Raw genomic sequence first — 22,840 nt, forward strand, 5'->3', positions numbered from 1 at the left:
TCTTTTCTTAGATTTATTTGTTTTGTCTCTATTAATTAGATTTATTTGCTTTATCTATGTTAATTTCAAATTATATCGAATGGTTAATCACAATTTCATTAGGATCTTAATGAACTAATAACAAAAGTAGCATAAGTTCATTCGTACAAAATTGTACTGCACTAGATACCGTGTTTAAACCGTTTTCCTTACCAATTTAATACCGAAATCGTACCAAACCGTTTTTTGTAAATATTGAAACAGTACCGTACCGTTTAAATTCAGTACGGTATGGTTCTGGTTTTCAGTATTCAAAATTGGTACCGCACTAAAACCGTACCGAATTACCGAAACCATACCGATTGACACCCTTAATTCTAACAGATAAATTAAGAGTGTCAATTTGGCATAAAGCCAATGTCCCACACAATATCAATCCCATACCAAATATATTCAAATCTATCTTCTTCTTTTGAATAATTTTCATCTAGACCCTGAGGTTTGGTCCAGGTCACTTTTAGTCCAGTTTAAATTTTCTTTTGCATATGCCTCTCATGTGGTTTTAAAAAATGATTAAATAAAGACATACTTAACAAAAATAGTTAATTTAATAAATTTTGTGACAACAATACCCCTGTGTCCTTTAGACTTCTTTTTTTATATTTTAGTTTTAATTTATTGAAATAGATACTATCAAAACAAATAAATAATAAATAAATAAACAAAAAACTTTACCAAACTAATTCTTGACTGTTAAAAAATAAAGAACATTGGCTCTGCAACTTCACAACGGAAGGAGGAAGACAAATGGTATACTTTAAATCTATCATGTGGCTCTTCGATATAAGTTTTGATCCCTCCCTTGATGGAAATGGATGTGGAGGCGAAAGCAAAAGGGGAAGAGGCTCGAATTCGATACGCGGATACAAGGAAGCGGGGGTTCAACTTGCACAGATGGATGAAATTGTGATCCCACCACCAGCACCTCTACCAAGGGATGCAGATGATAAGCATCGCCGATTGAGATCTTATTGTGGTCGTCAACAACAGCCCAGCCACTCCCACTGCCACTACCAAGGGCAGCAACATTGTTGCCGATGATCTTATAAGCAAAAGTGCAGAAGTGCACAACACCGTTATATGGAAATCCAACCAATCTTGTTCCGAGACATTCCAAACCAGCACCTGAAAAAGACCCATCATGCCTATCACTACGAATCAGATTCCGACACAAATACAATGCATGTGGACTCTGCCCATCTCTGAAAACGCTTCGAGTTTTCCCAGCTCTTAATTGAAGAACTTTTAATCCATGAATCCATACCCTTCTTCCTTCATATTTGAAGAACTTTTTAAAATCTCTCCTTTCAAGTCTCTCAAAACTATATAAAATCCTGCTCGGCCGTCGTAATCACCATACCCTTTTACCTTGCTCGCTGCACCAGCAGCACCACCACCAACGTCATCGTTACCGGCCATGGAAGATGCTCTAAACACAAAATACCTGTTCTTGTGCTGCCGTGCCAAATGAAGAACCACAATTAGACTAAGAGGATGGAGGCGAAACCGCCCGAACGCATCGCTAAGGGTATCCGTATCCAAAATTTTTATAACCGGAAAATATCCGATCCGCCGCTAGCAACCGGATAAATTTTATCCGGATAAGTAAGTATTTAACAATTTTAAAAATAGATGTAACGGATCGTGCATGTAATCGGATTAGAAATTTATAATAAAAATGTAAATAGTGACAATTATCATCAATAATCGGATATTTTCGTTCGAGTTCGGAGTTGGATGCCTTCTCAAATTTGTTGGATTTAAATTCTTCTAAATTTTGCTGATTTATTTGGATCGGATTTGCTATTCGGATATATTAGAGATTCCTCAGTCAACTCGCCCGAGGAACCCTCGAGGAACCATGAGGGTTTTCGCTGCAATCTTATAACAAATTCTTTATTCTAAGTATGTTCCAGTTGTGAAGTTGCAGAACAACTATTCTTTTTGTTTTCAAACTCCATTGTTTTGAGAGGGAATTAGTTTGATAAAACTTTTCATTTATTTATTTAATTGAATAATATATATATTTTAATAAATTAAAATTTAAAAAATTTAAAAAAAGAACACAAGGATATTTTGTCATAAAATTTATTAAACTAACTATTTTTGTTAAATGTGTTCTTATTTAATCATTTCTTAAAACCACAAGGGCATCATAAGCAAAAGAAAACTTAAACTGGACTAAAAGTGATCTAGACCAAACCTCAGGTAGTGCAGACAAAAATTACCCTTTTCTTTTTTTATCCTCATTTCATAATGCATATTTATTCAGTATGAAACAGCTCTAATGTCCAGTACATTATCAATGCAATATCATTCATTTGAATCAGAGTTTTTCTATGCGAAGAGAAAATTCTTTCCATGGCAAAACTCGAATTGGATTGAATGTAAAGAACATTCACTTATTTCGGTTTGTCCATTCATTGAATAATACAACCATACCATCCCTGATCATAGTATAAGCCATTTCCATTCGGCTTTGATAAACAGCAAGGGTGTGAAGAGGAAAACCGAATGTTTTTCCTTATTTTGGTAAAATTGATAATTCGGATCATTGTGGGTATTGATTTTGACGCTGTTAAAGAATTTCTCTTCCCCATAGAGATAGGAAATGAAAATTTTCTTCTGTTGGGTGGGGGTTTAGAACCCCAGTAAGAGAAACGGAGAATTGTTAATTCTGAGTTCTGATTTCATTTCTTCTTTTTTTGTCGGTCAAATGTAAGTTCTGATTTCAACCTTTAAAAAAAGGTGTGATCATGGGTGCAGAATAGCACATCTGAAGTTAGTCAAGTTACAAGTTCACAGCAGAGAATCTGGGGTGTATATTGTACGAGTATTTGAATAATAGGATTATGCTCCTCCATGATCAATTCTTGATTCTTCGTAAAAACGAAAACTTCCTTGTCGCATTTGTGTTCTCTGTTGCATGATAATGACTCGAATTTTTTATTTGAATCGAATTCTATCCGTTCGGAACTTTGATGTCAGGGTCCTTCAACTCGGAATTTTTTCTGAAAAAGGTTCAAAGGGATCAATGAAGAAAGATAGGCCAGCAACAAGGCTTCTGCTTGGTGTTTTAAAAGGTTCAACGCGTAAGGGGAAGAGTCATCAGATAGGAGCGAAAGACATTCTATTGCAATGTAATCAGAGACAATTCATCTGAACTATGCAATCAAATCATCACGCGACTCTTCCAAACAATACAAAATAGAATAAAAAAACAAGGACGAAAGAGACAAAAGACGATGTTTCTCAGAAATCACGACGAATCCAATTTGTTCTTCATTCAAACACAAGCAAAACATCAACAAGAAGATTTTGGTAGATATAAATGCACAGGATAAGAGGCCTCATAGAGAAGATTAGGTTTTCAACACCAAATGATTCAGACATATGCTTGTCTATTAATCATTTATAATCATCGGCCAGAAGAATCACAAACTAACAAAACTAAACCAAAAAATAACAGAAACTAGGAAAACGTCGTTTGGACAAAGAAAAGATCGAGGAAATTCTCAAAAACTTGAGAGAAAAATGATAAAAATAAAAAAGACATGAACCTAGAGAGAGAGACTCAGAATATGGGTGGTGATATAACAGGATGGTCGGCAAGGCAGATCAGCCATTACGACGAACGAGACCATTCAATGAAGTCGTCATCGTCTTCTCTCCATTCCTCCTCTGCTACGATCCATAAACATACTAACCCTTACAGAGTAAAACCCTAACGCCCCTAACACAAAGCAAACTAGCCTCACCCTCATTCAACTCTTGATCTAAGCCTGAATTGTTTGGGACCGTGTATTTATAGTGTTCTGCAATCTAGGGTTTCGTCTTGAAAAAATCAAATAGGGTTCGATATTAGGATATTAGGGTTTTCATCATGGAGGATGCTTTTGGAGAACAGATCTGAGCCGATGATTGGTATTGTTCTAATCAATGCCATCTATTCCCAATCAGAGTTATTTTCTTGTGGGCCTTTTGTACGACCCTCATAATCGTTATATAAAAAAAGGTCACAATCGTCATTTCCTCCTTTCATATGGCACAGCCGCACAAACACAACACGACACACGGTAAAACAAATCGGCAAATTCACAAAATTTCGGTCATTTCAGTAAGTGGGGAAATATTTTTTGGGGCCGACGCTTTGAACATTACCATCTACCATCATTTCAGTCATTTGCTTTCTTACTTTTTAAGGGTGTGCCTCTCACCACCAACGATTGAGAATTTAGATTCTCCTTTCTTATGTGTTAGGGGCTATGGAAGTCCACACTTTGTAATGCGTGTTACCTAGTATAACGATTCTTAAACAGACACTTCGTCGTCCTTTAACAACGAACTTTGTAATACCGATGATCTACTTGTAGGACCAAACCGAATCAACCTAGATATCGGGAGATATCTTGCCAAAATTGATTTTTTGCAGCAATTTTCCTACGATTGACGAATATCGCCATAAATGTTGAAGCCTCTAATCACCACACACCACCACTCTCCGCGGTTGTTAGGGATCTTGCCTAAGGAAAACGTAAGTTGATATTCGTCTTCTCCCTTACCGTATGAATCCTATCCGTTTTCTCTAATAGCATGACGTGAAGATCTGTGCAACTCATCTTCTCTGGATTCTTGCATTAGCCACCGGAGCTTATTTGACTTGCAAATTTTCTTCTCCTTACTTTGCCCGACCTCTGCATCGTGTCTTTTTCGATTCACCGGCGACGATCTTTGCACCATAATTGGGGGCTCTGTGCAACTTCTTCGTGATAATCTTAATGGTAGCACACATAGATTTGATCAAGTGATGGCCTGATGAATATTAATCTCTCAGCTCCGAAATTTATTGCTGGAAATATCGGCGAAGTCTTAGTGAAATTCACCGGGTTTGCCTAGTGGCGAACTTGCGAATTTTGCCGAAACTTCACACCTTGGGCACAAAGCCCCAAACTGAAAAAAGATATCAAGAGATTATCTTCCCTGGGAGATTTCCACAAGCCAGTATCCCACCAGCACTGGTTGTAAAGACTAATATGACCTCAATTTCTAAATCCACGATCTTATTCCACCTATCAGCACTCTTCCTTGGTTTTCACTTTCAAGTCACTGGTCAAGGCAAACCCTAGACATGCTTGGCTCATATTTACTCACTAATTGACCTCCAGTTGATGAGATCGAATTTATCGTGCAGCTTCAATCCATGGATCAAAACGAACAAAATCTGTTTCCTCAGATATCACATTATACATAAACTTATTGCATAATAACTTACAACTGAAAAATTCACTTCCTTGCACTCCATACAAACTACTGACAATTAGGCAAAAGAAACTCTCAGGGATTACTTGGCTAACACAGACCCTGTAGTTCCAAGATTGCTATAGAGCAGCATGCTTGACCCCAAGTAGACTGAACTTTCAGTCATATCTACATGAATTGTGTTTGAACTTAATGGGTTTGGTCTTACTTGGATCAATGACGACCGGGCAAAAGATGTGTCTTCGGTGCTTCGTCTTCACCAGCTTTCCCACTACATACCCTCGTGATTGGATTTGAAACTCCAACCTCATCGGAACTCCTCCACCACTGCTGGAGACTACTAAGCTGGACCCTGCTCCATATAGAGGAACCTTACTTCCTTCTATTGTCACCGATACCGTGCGGTGGCTCTTTCGAGGTTGATAATACTTCTTCAACTACAATCATCAAAACACAAAGAAATTATAAAGGTTTCATACTTAATACAAAATAACAGACATAGATTATTAGAGTTTGTATGCCCATTACAGGATACAGGTACGGGGTGAATCCTAGCCATACTTGGGAAATAATCTCTAACAACCTAAATACTCAAAATCACATAACTATTTGCTGTAAGGGCCCATGTAACTGATCCTATTAGTTGGTAAGTGAAATGGCTGAGTTGCCGTTATATGTATAACACGTGACTTTAAATAACATCAAATTCAACCAAGCAACAATCTGTGATTCTCAAGATTGTTAGAGACTAACTTCTTCTTCAATAAGAGGTGCTGATGTTACCAACTGAGCTACCCTTCGATGGTAGTTGAGATTAACTACTTATTCCAGGTTGTCATAGCTACCAACTGACTGGCTACTAATGATGATCAGGTCATAGTTAAGCTATTAGGAAAAAGCACTCTTGACTCCAAGTAGGAATTTCAGTGAAAACTATGGGGAAGTGCCCAACTGAATCATCTATCATCCCTGCCACTTACTGGTTGCTGAGACCAGTCAATGACTGGAACTGAAAGTAGCTCATCAGGCTGTTCGAACCAGACCAGTTTCCGAAAAACAAGCCCCCCATTTTTAGCAGTGTCTAGCAAGGGTCAAAATTGCACAACCTTACCCCTGTTTCCAAATGGACTGTTTCCAGGTCTATCATGTCTGTCTCATCTCAGTGAGTCATAGAAACTCAAAATGGTGGACATAATCGAAATGCTCACCTGGCCAGTTGCAACTGTCATCTCTGAATAGATGAGATCCACAGGGCTCGAACTAACATGAATGCCAAAAAATGTAGCAGGATTGTATACACTCATCTTCAAAGAACAATTCACAGTCAGCATCTTAGTCGGTACACCAGTCATGTCCGAGCCCTCCCCGATATAGAAGTTACTTACTGCTAAGCTCTGCAATAACAGGATCCTCCTTTAGAAATCAATATATCACAGGACAAAGACCACTCAAGCAAAATAGATTATCCTTTCGATTCACCAAAAAATGAAGAAAGAGAATGATGAAATGAAGCAAAACATCTCTAAAGTGTGCTTATCTGATTCCAAATTTGGGTATACAATGCACCCAAAAAAAATGTATTGTTCTTGAAACTCTTGCTTTTTCTGAAATGGATGCTTCTTAACTGTGAATAAATAAAGAAGCAGGCAGAGCATCCATGTATATTTCCAGTAATGTAATCAACGTAATTTTTAGATGATTTATGACCCAACAGTCGACTCAGTTTGGCTATCCCAAGATACAAGTACCAGCTCCAAATCAAATTTGAAGGCAAAAAAAATCCATGTAAAGATGATATCATAAAATAGCTCTTTTTCTTCAGGTATTTGGCTAAACAGAGTTTGGTGCTGAAAGACCAATCTTCAGTTTCAATCTCTGGATCTGAAAACAAGCAAATCTTTGCAACTTTAAAAGGACTCAACTTCAGTGCTGTGCATTAAACAGCACTGTACTGCGAACGGTCAAGAGGTCCTTTCGCAAAAGTGTGAAATACACTTTTCGAAAATGGACAGTTGAGATCGAAATCTCGGTCTCGACCATTAGCTGCAGGTGCTGCACATTAATTATGCAGCACCCAAGCAACGTCCACTTTAAAATTCATCTGAGAGCGTATCAGAACTAAATAATAACCAGAGGCTCTAATTAAGTAACCATGAAGCAGGAAACCTAAAAATTGCAGACGGGGAAAAGGACATCCTTCTGACCACATGGGACAAGAATTGTTGTCTCTGCTGATAGAAAGGACAAGAACAATATTTAAGCAATAAAGGCCAAATTAAGATTAAAATAGACTAAAATATATCACAAGAAATTCGAGAAAATAGATTCCTGCCAAGAAATTAAACAGCAGGCCAGGGGATTAGGTCTCTTCCCCTTTACCTACCTCTATATACCATTCACGAAAATAACTAACTAAATAAATTATCCTCATCATACGTTACTGGCTCTGTTTGTTCTTTTCCTATGTTTCATGTGTTCTAATTATGCCAAATTGGTAGGAAACAACATTCAAATTTCAATGTCCTGTTCTCCTGTTACAGTGAAACGTAAAAATGAAGAGGAAAAATAAACAGAAACTCGTTTTCCTTGAATCCTGCAAGCCACATGAAGCAGAAACCCATGGATTTACGATAGCTTGTTGCAGATATCTTACAGAGGATGATAAGATTTTTCCATTTTTATTCTGTGATAACAAATTCTCTAGTTCATTGAAATAGAACAACTTCATAATTGTCCAAAGAGTGAGGAACCCAGCATGGCTTACCTTGACGACAACCTCTGCTCTGTAAGGCCGGCTTGCACCCCAGATGATGAGTGAAAACACTGTAAAAAGCATAACGAAGCCCGAGAGAGCAATCAAAGCCTGGCAACGCCGAGAATATCCCTTATCATATAGGTCATCATAAGGCCCCTCTTCTTGAATCACATTGCATTCAGGCCAACCCTTATCGTTTCTCTTTCGGTTACCCTTTCGTCCAGAAGAAGACCTAAATGTCCCAGAAAATCGACTCGCAGAAGAAGCCCTAGAGTGACGGCCATAAGATGGATGCGAAGGCGACTCCGTTGGGCTGTTATTGTACACTGGAGTTGCCTGCATCGACGAAGATTTGTCACCATCATGAGAATCCCTCGAAGGGCTCTGTACGTAGTAGACTGGCCTTGAAGGCGAAGAAGGGGCTAAACTTGTAACATCGGAATCAGACTTGGCATGCATCATCTTTGAAACGTAAGCTCAGTTCTCCACAGAAAAGAATCCAAACACCATCAACCCACCAGTGTTGAATTGTCAATACTTCCACAGCGAAATCCTCTGTTTTAGCTAGTACTGAGAACCCGAAGAGTCAGTTCAGAGTACAATAAAATTGCAGAAGCAAGAGTGTAAAACTTCAATTCAGATATTACAAACCGAAAGTGAGAATGACAGACTGTAGCCTGTACCCACTGTCAAAATAGAGATTGCCAAGATGGAGAGAAGAGGATAGCTGGGTTCTCTGCAAACTCTTGCCGCAGAGAGATAAATAAAGCGTTAGAATCCTTCCACGCAGGAAAACGAGATTTTTGTAATCCGACAAAGAGAAGAAAAGCAAAAGCAATAGCAACTCTGAACAATTATTTATAGTAACTCTAAATTCAGACTCAAAACTCAGATCCAGATGGAATGAAACACAGCAAGAAAGGACGGAGAAAGAAAAGGCTGAAACCAATTCTTGATACGTTCAACAGAAAAGATAAGATTTTTTTTTGAAATTTCAACTCTCGAAGTGTGACTCCAGAGTCCAGACACAGGATTTCTCGGTCTTTCTCCCAACCTCTCTCTGCTCTCTAACTGTAACTGTGCATGGAAACAGAACAGAGAAACCCTGCAATGGCTGCAATCCCCATTGACAGATATATGTAAAGAAAGCAACAAGCTAGGTCCGGATCCGAACCTGATATCGAACTTCTCTCTCGAACCCATCAAAAGTCCTAGGCTTGGAAACCAGTGTCGGCAGATGATACTAATTGAGTTCATTATAGGCTTCTGGAACTCTGAGTGAGAGATTAAAATGTCGCACGTGCTGTTTAATTACACTTTTGCAGCTTAATAATCTCATCGTGTCCTGTTCTCTGCTACGGAGATTTTGTACCAGAAGGTCTTCGCGGGTCAAAACACTCTCACCTGTTGACCTAATCATGATCTTGTGATCAACATCAACCCATCTGTGTGGGCCCGCTGTTCAATAACTATTGCAATGTTGCAGCCTTCGCTTGCGAGCTGTGCACGCGTTCTGGCCACGACCATGTGATCAACCTGAGAATCCAGCGCTTCATGAATTTATTAGCTAAAGAGTTGATCGTTTTAGGTCAAAAGGAAACTCAGAAAGCTACAATTCCTGTATGCTGGGTTATATAGAGAATTGCAATAACTTAAATCTTTAATGGATTAGAAAGACCCGTGAAGAAGTCCTGAATATAGTCACCATATTGAGCTTACGCGTACTTCATACATCTTCAGGGGAATTTTATGTAACTAATAAAAAAAAATAGCAGAATTTCGTTCTTAATCCCGAACTCCGAACGTGGAAGCATTGATCTTTTACTAACTGAATCACCCCTCGAAATTTAATCTCCATATCGTTGCAAACCACCCCCACCCACACCCACAAGCTTTAGGAATGGAAGAGAAAAGAGGTAACGACAGTGAGTTGGGAAGTCCGGAAAGAATTTTATAAAACTAAACTCGAATGCAGCCCACAATCGAGGTAAAGTGGTGTATGCTTTACCTCTTGTGATGGTGGACTTCTCATCCTAACCATTTCCACAGTTCCACTAAATCTTTGCTACAGTATGCATAAAGTATTAACGGAGGAAGCAGTGGCATTACGTGAGGAATTTCTCCATGCCATGGCCAAAGGCATAGACAACCAACTTAAAAGAAAGAACCAAAAGCAAAAAGTCTAAAAGCTGAAGAAGTCTAAAAGCAAAAGCACCTTTGAATGAAGTGAATTTACCCCCTGCAAAAACAAATGTAGTTGAAGTACACGTAACCTAGTATGAAAGAACCTTGTTCCCAAAAGAATATTTAAATGGTATTAACAGTAAAAGAATCCCATAAATGTTAGTTCTTACTTAAGAACATTCATTATACTCCCACCTTTGCACAACACCTTTACACCATCCAAAACCCTAATTCTCCCTCGGCCACGACCTCACAACTGGTCGAGTGAGCTACAATTCCTGTACTTTTTTTCTGAATAGGTAAATCTGGTCCATTGAATGCAAAGAGTACCAAGTTACCTGGACTCCCATGTCAAATTTGAGAAAACTAGAGGCTTACCAGAACCTTCATGGTGAACTTGAGGCAATATTTCCAACACAAATAAATAAATAAATAAATGGATTGACAGATGGGAGTCTATATTGAAAGTCACTTAGATCTACATTAACTGAACCAGAACTATATTGTACATGGGATTATTGTGTATCCTTCAAAGGAATGTTACAAATGCTATCACAATCCCAATTTAAGAAGCAAAACACAGCAATCCAATTCAGCAGGCATAGTGTGACAAACAAAATGTGGCCTTGTCCAATCTCAAACAGCATCTTCAGTTTCTAATGGATGGTAGCTCTGTCTACCTGGATTATATGAGGATCAACAGTTGACAGGATCTGGGGCATTGACATACCCCCAGAAATAACAATCTCTGCATTCACAGCACAGAAGAACATGTCAAATTCAGGTAGAACAATGGGCCAAAAGATATTTTGGAAAATGTTGACACTGCTGTACAACTGGATAGCATATATGAGCAGGGATCAATCAGACCAAACCCAACACATGTATTGCAGATCAGAGTTCTATATGACCATCAAAACCAAGTAGGACAACTAGATTTCTCCTTAAAGTCAATTTCACAAGGAAAAAAAAAATCCCAGGTTGGACCAGTAGGCTTCGGTGATCAGATCAGATAAACCAAGTGAAAGACATGAAAACTCCTGTGCCTTGTCAGTCTTCAAAGACATTTCTCTAAACCGGTGATCCCAAAATGTTCCCGTAAAAATTCCACAAATCAGACACCTAAGACAAGTTTAAGTGACCTTTGTGGGTACAAAGAACCATTAGAGGATCCCAACTCAGTCATGAGGAAACCAGGGCAAGGAGACACCTTCCTTTTGTCCTACAGTAACTAGTGAGCATTTCTCAAGAAGAACATAAAAATGTCAATATTGGAAGAAAAAAAATGTAAATCGAACTCACCAATTCCTTCACGAACTGACAAATTTGGTCTGATAACTTCTTTGGAGTTGACGAGGAATATATCACCAAGGTAAAGATGATTAGTAGGTACATACACACAGTACAGTTCCTCATCTCCTGAATAATTCTGTATTGGCAGACAAGGTTTGGCATGTAATGATCGTCACAGAAAAGAAATGTAAAAGCACTTACTTTAAAATGCAGAGTGCTAAAGTTGGTTCAAGTCTAGACTTTAGACGAAGTGCACGTATACAACGTTTACATGGGGGAGGGACATGCATGGACCAATTTAAAGATCCTTCACTCCTCACTTCCTCCTTATTTTCAGAACATATTATGGCTGTTGAATCATTTTCAGGGAAGTGTCAAGAGCACAAAATATCCAGATCTAATCTAGACCACATGAGGGAGAAGGAACCTAGCAGAACTGTGCCAAGCTCATTATGCAAGAAGTGCAGCATAGATCCATCAGACCTGAAGGATGAGAGTTGAAGTGATGAACCCAAATGCATATTCTCCAATGCGTGGATGTCTGATGATGGCAACTTCCTTAAAAGCTTGGGTGTTCTGATCTGCAGTAACAGGTAATGAATTAATTTACTAATTGTAACATTTAACTATTTGAAAAGAGCAAACAAAAATTGCATAAAGCATACCAGGAGATATAGCAGCACTAATTTGCTTAGATGCATTGTAGATGTGACGAACAAATGGCATCCGTTTGATAAACCACTCCCCAAGGCTTAGTACAGATGCCCCCAGCCAAGATGACATGAACACCCCGACCAAGAAAATGAAAGTTATTGACGTTACAAACCCCAGACCTGGTTCAGATGATGGTCAAAATATCAAACCAACTATAATTTAAAATTTTTTAAAATCATTTTAAGAAAGAATAACTGCAACCTAAGTTAGAAAATTCCCTGCACACCCGCCCCGAACCAAAAAAAAAATCCACTTCAGCTGCAGCATAAGGAAAAATATCAATGCATTGCGAGATATACATGGCAAATCTGGGTCTAGCATATTCTATATTTTTTTTACAAAATACCAAGTTTTCTCAAACAATGGTGAATGTGACTGCATTCAGGGCAGGGTAGGAGAAGGTATTAACTAGAGAGGCTTGTGAACCGTGAACTGTCCTATACAGGTGGAGGAAAACTATCCTTTGTAGATCCTTTTTTCAGTCATTCCTGTTGAGGGGCCCATAGATCACCAGGATAGTCCACCCGAGAGACGGCCAGAGTCAATAATATCTTCCAGCTATTCTGCTATTGTAAATGAGCACTTTATGGTATATTATTTTGCACAAAATGGGCAGTCCTACAGTCTATAAAAATATACATACCAAAGATGTTGATTCCAAGGTGAGCATAGATTGGAGAGAAAAACCCATCCACGAAATGAACAAACCACCATGTAATGTAGAATGTGATCGCTATTGGGAATATGATAACACTGCAAAACCCAACTGTTAAGACAGAGGTTCAACAAATAAAATAAAAGCACAGTACCACTAAATAAAGAGTTACTCCCTGATCCACAACAAAACTGATTCTTTAATGCTTTCCAAGTTCTATGAAAGCAAAAAGGATATCAAGTTCATCTTAAAGTTTCATTCAGAAACAGTGTCCTAAAGTTCATCTTAGAGTTCCATTTATCAAGATTAGATGTTGCCAAGCATAACAGGAAGTTCACAAATCACACTCAATTAGATTCAACAAAGGATAGATGTCCGAACTAATTCCTCAGAGGACTATTCTACACTAATTTTGAGGACAACAAGAGGGCCACCACATTTTTAATAATTTATGCAGATACTACAGAAAACTCCCAAGTTCAACTATCTCTTCTTAAAAGTATCAAAGGAGAATAGCTCGTAGATTTAGGAAGCTATATATTATGATCGTCATTTTGGTAAACACGTCTCCAACCTGTAGCAACTCAAGAAGGAATAAATGAACATACTGCCTGACCCTGTTGAAGAAGCATACTGAGGTCTCCCACAACATACACACACAACACATGTGGTTTCACAAGTCACGATGCAATGAAAAATGATTCTAAAAATTACCACCCAGCCAGAATCTTTCGAAAATTTAAAACACAAAAAACTCAATAAAATTATATCCTCAAAAACATGCCTAAAGTAGTCATAAGAGTTCTCATGCCTAGTTAGCAGTCCTATATTTGAGTCTACTACTGCACACATTTTACTAATTTCAGACATGATAAGCATGCATAATATGACTGTCTAATCATCCAGAAGTTTTTTGGGGGTTAATGATCATCCAGAAGTTACTTTTTTCAGACCCTCAACCCATCTTCCATGAATTTGATGAGAAGTGAAATGTTGGGGCTGATCAACAGTCTCACAATTTGTGAATTTTCGGTTTCACACATTCAGTAACATTCCATTCATTCATGTTCCCCAGTAGGAAAAGATGACCTCAACTCAACTCAGTTTTATCTCAACTGAATGGGATAGGCTACATGGATTCTTCTTTCTCCACATTCTCTACCCTGTGACATACTTATTACTTGTACTAAGATATGCATGCCCTTACTTGCCAATTCTCTTGGGACCATTTTAGGCTTACATCTGGCTCCTTCGGTCTGAATCACAACACTGATCCTTAGTGGAGCACCCAAAGGCATCTTTTCTACATGTCCACACCACCTCAAACAATATTCTCTAAACTTCCATTTATCAGAGCTATTCCTGAAAGGAAACAATGCCTAAGGTAGTGGAATCTCAATAGACGGAAACCATACTCTCATGAAACCAATTAATAATTATTCTCATTCGTTGCCTCCAAAATTTTAAGTTCCTAAGACACACATCAACCCATGATTCTTTTCATAATGAAGGGTCATGGTCCTCTATAACTTGCCCTCAAGTAAATGCATGCCCCTCCGCCCCACCCCCCCCCCCCGCCCAAAAAAATTGCAATTATCACTAAATAAGTTTACTTTAATGGAAATAAGCTTTGGATCGTGTCACATCTGTTGGCTATTTAGCCAATTGGTCTCTCAATGTAATAGGCTGCTTTAGTGGGCCTAATCTATGGGCATTAAGGTTGTACATGGGATTGCTTTTATTAGGACATAGTTTCTTATCCTCAGCTTATATTAAAGTTGTTTTGGGTTAGTTCAATTTAAGTTGCAAGTAATTGTTATCAAGTGTTTTAGTTGGGTTGGACTAAGATAATGAGTCACAGTCCTGTTTTGAGTCTGTTTCCTCTATTATTACTTTCCTCATCAATTTAGGTTGTACCTTATTGAAAAAGAATGTGGTTAGGTCCTTCTTTTAGTGCAGGAGTCTCTTTTGGAGTATTCCAGCTACTAGGTTTTCAAGGGAGGCCAGCATTGCACAAGGAACCCCATTGGAATAAAGGCCCAACACATATATTTTTTTTTGGATGAATAAATAATTAAATAAACGAAACAAAGCACCGACTACAACCAGGATCCAAACAGAGAAGGATCAAAGAGAAAAATGGAATTGGGAGTTGAGGCCCCAAGTAACAACAATGAGTCTGTTCCTCGGGGAATCAACAACCAAGGGATGGGGAATAGAAATAATCTTGGAAGAACATCAAAGTGAATAGCATTCCAAATCAAGTCAAAAGAGCAAGATTTGGAAGTCCAACGCCTGAGATTATGCTCCCACCACAGATGGTGGACCGTAGCGCCAAAGACAAGCCTACCAATCCGGTCACGAATAGAGGTACCTGAAACGTTACTCAATACCCAAGACCAGTCACTATCAAACCCAAAGGAGCCACGAGAGCAAGGCCAAATGGAAGCTAGGGCTTTTCTCCAAAGAGAGCTAGAGAAATGGCAAGAGAAGAATAAATACTTGATGTCCTCAATACCATTCCAACAAAGGATACAGTTGGGGTTCGCAGGGATTTGGCGGGTGATAAGGAAACCCTGGGTGGGAAGGGCGAGATTTAGGGCTTTCCAAAGGGTGAGGGAGTGAAGGGGAATGTGACCTTTGACCCAAACCACTGGGCCAAGGGGGTGAGGGGAAGGGGCACGAAACAGGTTCCAAGCAGTAGAAGTGGTGAAGGATATATTACCAAACCCAACACTTACTTCAATTTATCTTCACCATCTCTAGGTCTAAACAAAAGCAATTCATAAAACTATTTACTACAACTACTGATTATAATAGGTTTCATCTCCCAAAACGTATGTAATGTAAAATCAGTTCAACTAGTAAAAACCTCAACAGGAGGATCAATACTCTAAAACCACACAACAACTTTCAGCAATGATGTGAGGCCTCCCATTTTCCCAATTGCAGGTTAACCCATAAAATAATAAAACAAAATAAACCAAGAATAGAACAGGAAACAAGGAGGAAGGAGACAGATTATTCAACTCTATCATTTGCACATAGGCCTCTCACCTCAAGTTGGACTCTCTCCTAGTCTACTCTCCTCACTCATGGTTAACAAGCCAGTAAATTTTTCTTTTTTTCATTCATTCTCATTGTTTTGGAGAATACTCAATGGACCATTTCATATCCAGTTATAAGTCCTATTAAAGAAGGAAATGAATCAAAATGTAAACTATCAAAAAGACAACAAACTTCCTAGCTTTTAACCAAAATAGAAAGTAAATAAAATAGTCTGCCCTTTTGTGATCAAAGCATAATACCATCAAAATAGCAACCAATCCCATCAAGAGCTTCCAAAGCTCTACCCAATAGAAAAAGCGTACACCATTGTTCACATGAACAGTATAAGACAAAGAGTACTTTGATCCTTCCTTCTTGATGATTTGATCTACATCACTAGTCACTAACCATGGCATACCAAACCCTACATGAAAATTAAAGATATCTGGCCCACCTGGAATTCAACCATAGTCACCAATAACAATGATTCAAGTGTGGCATATGTGCAGTACAAAGACTTCACCTACGTAATGCAAAAGGATCATGTAGCTGGACTACACCCATTTCAAGATTCCTGATGGCTATTTTTCTTTTATAGATGTGGCATGAACAGATCCAAAGATGCAAATCATGCAACCAAATCGTATCTGCTTTCAGAGAGAGAAATCCTTGCTGCAGAATCCTTTCAAGATTAAAAGGCTGTTATTTGTTGAGTTGCTCAAATCTAGATTCATTTTGGGATCCAAGGTTGGTAAGGGAGATCTTCATTTGGTCTCAGAATTAGACCGGTCTTAACACAAAAATCCTTTGGTGCAAACGGTATTCAATTCTAATGATTCAGATTGGATTCAAAAAGAATAATTCAGGATCTGGGATCCAGTTCTATTTTATTATGCACAAAGTTCACTTCCTTCACTAAAGGAGCACAATATTGTAGTGCAAAGTGAGATCTGACTCCACACAGATCCCACAATATCCAAGCCATTTCATTTGCAACCATTTAACAAAATTATGACAAGCCTGGTCATGGATTTCCTACACACCAAGTTCAACTACCCTACACTGAAAACTTCTTAAACATTGTGTCTTCTCTTTCTCAAGTTCTATTTATGCATCCAAGACAAAATTATGTGACCAGAGGTCCACAGTGGATTAGTCATTGACAGTGTGCCAAAAGAATCGCATTACCACCTCAAATGATTATGTGAGAAGGGCCACTCAAATATGATCCGAGCTAAATAAACTGTCCTGATTGGAGAACAGCATGACTGAACAGAGCTCAACTGAAACTAAGAGTAAAGAAATAACAGAATTTACTTGTATCCAACATAAAGCAATACGTAAGAGAAAAAGGGAGGCATGTGCACAGGAATCCAAAAACACATTTGACAAACACTCACCATCCAGACATAAACTTTTTCGAAGCCCAGCTTCGAACCACTTTGCAGAAAGCCTGTGCCACAACAAAGTTATTTCAATTAAATCTAACACCAAAATCAGCTAACCAAATCAGAAAGCGTAAAGAAATCTGCAGAAAATGAATAACCAAGATTATATATATTCTAGTCTGGCCATCTAAATAAACAAACCTTGGTTGGTGCCTACTGCCACATGGAAAATCAGGCTCAACTAAAATTTTGTGGACAGGTAATAGAATAAAGGTGCAGAGCAGGGAAACCTTTGCAAAAAATTATATGGGTCCAACATGCAGAAGATGTTTGACATTAGAAATGGTAGAATAATAATTCCTAGATATTTGTTTGGAACTGAAAGAATGGACTGCAACACACTTTGGAGATGCAAGGTATACACCAATAAAGAAAAAACTGGAAGATTTTCCGGGGGGGAGAGAGAAGCTCTACTACTCCATTTCTAGTCACATAAGTTCATGATACATCTTTAAAGCACCCACATAATATCCTTTGGATTGAGCTGACATCCATTACAAAATCCATCCGATTCAAAGAATTCCCACCATAGAACCGTACATGAGATTCTCATCTCATACAACTTTTCCCTTCTGTGCATACAATTATAGTCCACAGAATAACAATAATTAAAAAAAAAGCGAGACTGAAATATTTTCATTATGATTTTGCAAGAAATCTCTAGCCAGCCTTCCCGCAAAATCTTCTCGTAACATCAAGCATGTAGGTGCTAGGTAGAAAAGATGACTCCAACAATTTCAAACCAGAAATGAAATACTAGTTGATAAATGAAAAATAAAATCGTCAAGGATAGTCATCCCTGGATGTCAGTGTACCGCTGTAGATCCTAGTTTTTCTAGCATACACCTCCTTTGCTGCCTATACTGTTAGTTGTAGCGCCATCATTCCAGCTACTGTCAAGTAGCTTGCTACACCATTTACCATAGACTGCAATGAACTTGCTAGTATTGGTTTATCAAACTGAGGCCCAACCTCAATTTTTTGTGGATATGGTCATGAATTGCAGCAATTACAATATAGTTTAGTGTATTCAGCATGGATTACAGCTCTCCTTGGCTTGTGCTGTGCTGTCCTTGGTCCTTACTCATCAAATAACGGATTTCATCTTGTCTCTATGCCCAGAGTTACTTAACAATCAACAATAAGAACATGGACTTAACCCAACTCTATGGGGATGGCCACATGGATCCTTACCCTCCAATCAGTTTGTCCAGGGTAATATTTGATACAAGGCCACATGTCTTTCCTCACCACTTATCCTAGAATCATTTTAGTTTTTTTTCGAGGTTTTTAGGTCCTTCGATCTTATGGGAGCACCCAAAGACATTTATAGACAGGCCAACCACCTCAAGTGACTTTCTCATGGTAGATACTCCCAAATCAACTCTAATATGACCAATTTTTGCCACACCCATCTCAACAACCTCCTGTCAGCTAGCTACGCTGAGCATATTTACAAAGTCTCTCAACTGCATACAATTCTGTACCTTACGTCATAGCTAATTCCATAAGTAAGGTAGAAATTCTTTTAAGTTTAACGGAATATGCTAATCATACAACTCCAAACGCACCTCTCGACTTCATCAATTCTATTTTAATTCTCTATGAAACATCATTCTCTATATCAACTTCTTTATCTAAAATTGAATCTGGATACCTAAATAATCACTTCCCATAATCTTTCTTACTAACTTTCACCGCCTCATCATCCATCCTAGTGAAACAAAAGCTAACCGCCTCATCATCCATCCTAGTGAAACAAAAGCTAACCACCTCATCATCCATCCTAGTGAAACAAAAGCTAACCGCCTCATCATCCATCCTAGTGAAACAAAAGCTAACCACCTCATCATCCATCCTAGTGAAACAAAAGCTAAACAACACATACCATAGTCTTGGGCTACTTATCTTAAAACTTTTTTATTCCAAAGTTGTTCTTCATAACTCCAACTTGGCATCAATCCCTGATTTTTGTCTCATCCACCAAAACAATATCATCAACATAAAGCATACACCAACAAAGCTCACAATCATCCACAATAAGCACAAGACAATATGAGCTTAAAGTAGATCTTTGTACCTTGACCACCCACAGTTTTCACACTAGTCCCCACACCATCATACATATCTTCAATTGTGTCGAATATGTGCTTGAAACACTTTTCTTCTCTGGCATTTGTCAGACTAACTCTCTAAGGACTGTCTTATGATGTATAATTTACTACTTCCATCTAATACTTCATTTTTGTTACATTTATCGTTAAACCCTTAGGATCCATGTGGCTGATCACATTGAGTTGGGATGAGGTTAAGAATGTTGTTGTTGTTGTTTTATCATAAAACCTTTTGATTCCAAGGTTGATCTCCACAACTCCTACTTGGCTTTAATCCAAGCCTTTGTCTCACCACACAAAATTCACAAACGCCCCCCCCCCCTTCAAAAGAATTCCTGTCAGCACAAATGTTGGTGGACAACATAAAATTCGTCCTCAACATAACGATTGGAGACAGGTGAAACAATGGATTCCGGGATAGAGAGATCAGATGGTTTCCTGTTTTCTGTTTGTTGGTTCCTAAAGAATGAGCAAACCCATAGGTATTCCCATTTCCCAGCTGGTGGAGTAAACCATGAAAGCTTTTAGACTTTTACCTCATCTCCTACATCGTAAAGGAGTTCCAAGGCCTATCTTTTCAGGTTATCATATTCATAAGAGAAAACTTTTTACAGGTCAACAATTTAGTTATCAATCCAACTTGGTAAAGTACTTAAATAGATATACTGAAAAATGTCAAATGATAGAGCTGTAATCCCCTTCCAACTTCCTGCTCCTTGTAACTCAGGCCTGGATAGAGCAATAAATTCATCAGATGGCAACACACTTGATTCCAATAGCCTGAACCCAAATAATCCTCAGCTCAGCTACTTGGAATCAGCTTCAAGAACATCACTCTGCGGTTACCTCCCCCCCCCCCCACAAAAAAAAAAACTCTTTCTTCTCTCTATATGACCAAATCATCATCCATGAGCAGGCATGTCCGATGTCGTCCTCCATACTTATAACCCAAGTAATGTTGACCTCCAGCTTGTCATTTCTATAGAGACATTAGAACCATTATCTCCTTTTCTTACAGTTATCACCAAATATACTGAAGAGTCTTGATCATCCTAATAATCCCTTAATTAATTTATAGAAGCTGAACTGTGCCAAATACCATTCATCTTCAATCAAAATTTTATATTTTAATTTGTTATAAATTCTTGATCCACCCACGAATAAAAATCAAATGAAATCATTCGGAAGGTTATACTGTCGAAAAAACGAAATGGTGTGCTCTAATATAACTGAATGTTCTTTTTTCCTTCTAGAATAAATAAAATAAAACAAAATTTGGGGGATTACGTACGGAATGATGAAACCACGAGCCAAAAATCAGTGGGGAACCCTTCCACTAACATGACTGGAAGATTGAACCCTTCGAAAGTTACAAATACAAAACTGAATCAACCAAAAAAAGGCGATTCTGTTGACGCAACAAAGGTACTTGGGTCATCCTCCAAGCCTCTTAAGCGAACATGGAAGAGTGGATAGATGGTGATGGGGAATCGATTAAAACAAGCAACAGGTTCCTTCAGAAGCACTTTTCTTTTCTTTTCTTTTTTAATTAACAATTGAAACAAGTAAGAAGGTCTTTCAGAAATTCATTCGAAACTGGTGCTGGGGCAAAACATGCTACCATAAACTCACTGACACGAAAAGGAACAAAAGAACGAACAGATTGGGAGTAAAGGGGTTGACCTCTCTACCGGAGTGATGAGACGATGCAGCAGATGAAGATGAAGGTTTAGAAGAAACATCTTCGTCGGCGGAATCGGCGACAGGAATGAGAAGCTCTCGATCTCTGCTCGCCATTACCGTGGACGATTTGTCATCGCCCATCACCATCCACCACCGATTTGCACGGCACCTTTTCTACTTCCCCTTTGTTTTTGTTTCTTCGCTTTCCTTTCTTCCTCTCCCCACACACTAAACCGTTCAATCATGTATGGATTCTACTTCTTGTCACTGCCTATCGTTACATTTCATTTTGTAACCATCTATTACTTGTCACATTTGCAAGGAATAAAGCTAAACTTATTTTAGTTAAAAATGTGATAAGTTTCCTCTCTATCCCTTAACCTAAACTTATTAGTTTTGACAATTTTATTGGCTTGTCTGTCAAGTAATTATCAAATATTGAATAATATCCATATGGATTATAAAGAATAAATAGGAGGAATTAGAGACCTGGAGTAATCCAAAAATAACAAACCATTGTTGGATTCTTGAGTTGCAACAACAATTTTGTGGTAGCTTGGAGGCTGTGATTCTAACCATCCCAGTAGATGTAGATGGAGGTAGGAGTCGATCAATAAGAAACGAAGAATGATAAACACAATAAATGATGAAAGCTTGAAAGTTCTCACCTTTTCGCCAATCATGTTTGATTTCAAATAGCATAAAACGATATAGAATTGTCGAATGAAATTGAATGCTATTAATAGTATAAACTGGAAATATGAATATATGAAGAAAACCAGCTATACCTCTACATCTCTACGATGTCGTGTGAAGATTCTCCGGTGTTACATCAATGGCAATTGAAAAATCATAATGTTTATATAGGATTCATGTCGTCATATTACCAAAGATAAAATATTTGAAAACAAAACTCAACACGGCATGGGAGAGACCAACAATAGGCATCAAGGAGAGCTTTTTCCATACATAAATATAAAATTATAGCATTCACATACTATCCATGTAAAAAAATACAACCTAATAAGAAAAATTGCACTAGAAAAATACCAAATCCATTGAAACAAATAAAACAAAATGAAAAAAATATACAACTTAATAAGCGTTGATATGATGTACATTCATAAATTTGGACGAGAGACAAAGCCAACTCGAAAGGGAAGTGAGGACCACATATCCAACATGCCCAACAAAAAAAAATTAGTTGACTTTCTCATGAGTCAATGGGAATGATAGGGTTTTGGTTGATTATTAATCACTAGTTATTTATCTTTTAGTTTCCTATACAACCAAACTGAGGCATTGTAGAAATTAGAAAACTAGAGTATAGACCCTCAACAATCATACTAGCGGGTCAGTGCTATGTATATGTTTGGTGTCAAAGAAACTGCTAAACTTATTATAGGAAATGTTTGTACTTTTCTAATGACAGAGAGGAAAGTGGGGGTCATTTCCATGGATGAAGAAATCCTCTCAAACTCCTTCCAACCACACATGGCCTATGATACCATTTCCAAAAGGCATATCTGGGTGGGGTCCATCATTGCCTGTGTGATGGACACAACAGATGAGATTTTCTTATTTTTTGGAATTGAGGTGTTAGATCAGCTTACAATGCACCTTTACTAGTCGCTAGGGTTAGAGTCAT

General features: G+C 38.2%; 2 protein-coding genes and 2 non-coding genes across 4 annotated transcripts; all 4 read right to left on the reverse strand.

The window, feature by feature from the left end:
* Positions 1-3,139: 3,139 nt before the first annotated feature.
* LOC149020890 (small nucleolar RNA snR60/Z15/Z230/Z193/J17) lies at positions 3,140-3,232 on the reverse strand. The gene has a single exon (XR_016172673.1). It is a non-coding gene; the product is annotated as a small nucleolar RNA snR60/Z15/Z230/Z193/J17 (small nucleolar RNA).
* A 377-nt stretch (positions 3,233-3,609) lies between these two features.
* On the reverse strand, positions 3,610-3,704 carry LOC149020891 (small nucleolar RNA Z43). Its single transcript, XR_016172667.1, has one exon. It is a non-coding gene; the product is annotated as a small nucleolar RNA Z43 (small nucleolar RNA).
* A 675-nt stretch (positions 3,705-4,379) lies between these two features.
* LOC149020892 (late embryogenesis abundant protein, group 2) lies at positions 4,380-9,398 on the reverse strand. The gene is made up of 3 exons (XM_089149114.1): positions 8,063-9,398; positions 6,507-6,692; positions 4,380-5,735 (listed from the first exon to the last, which is right to left on the reverse strand). Exons 1-3 carry the CDS (start codon positions 8,513-8,515, stop codon positions 5,457-5,459), a joined length of 918 nt encoding a protein of 305 aa, XP_089005240.1. The 5' UTR covers positions 8,516-9,398; the 3' UTR covers positions 4,380-5,456.
* Positions 9,399-10,614: 1,216 nt separating this feature from the next.
* On the reverse strand, positions 10,615-21,463 carry LOC149020893 (protein CONTINUOUS VASCULAR RING 1-like). Its single transcript, XM_089149115.1, has 7 exons — positions 21,193-21,463; positions 17,348-17,400; positions 12,888-12,997; positions 12,196-12,363; positions 12,014-12,111; positions 11,540-11,666; positions 10,615-10,985 (listed from the first exon to the last, which is right to left on the reverse strand). Exons 1-7 carry the CDS (start codon positions 21,337-21,339, stop codon positions 10,894-10,896), a joined length of 795 nt encoding a protein of 264 aa, XP_089005241.1. The 5' UTR covers positions 21,340-21,463; the 3' UTR covers positions 10,615-10,893.
* Positions 21,464-22,840: the final 1,377 nt, after the last annotated feature.

The sequence above is a fragment of the Hakea prostrata genome, chromosome 3, assembly GCF_041222555.1.
Source record: "Hakea prostrata isolate BN-2017 chromosome 3, UWA_Hpros_2, whole genome shotgun sequence".
Classification (NCBI taxonomy): domain Eukaryota; kingdom Viridiplantae; phylum Streptophyta; class Magnoliopsida; order Proteales; family Proteaceae; genus Hakea; species Hakea prostrata.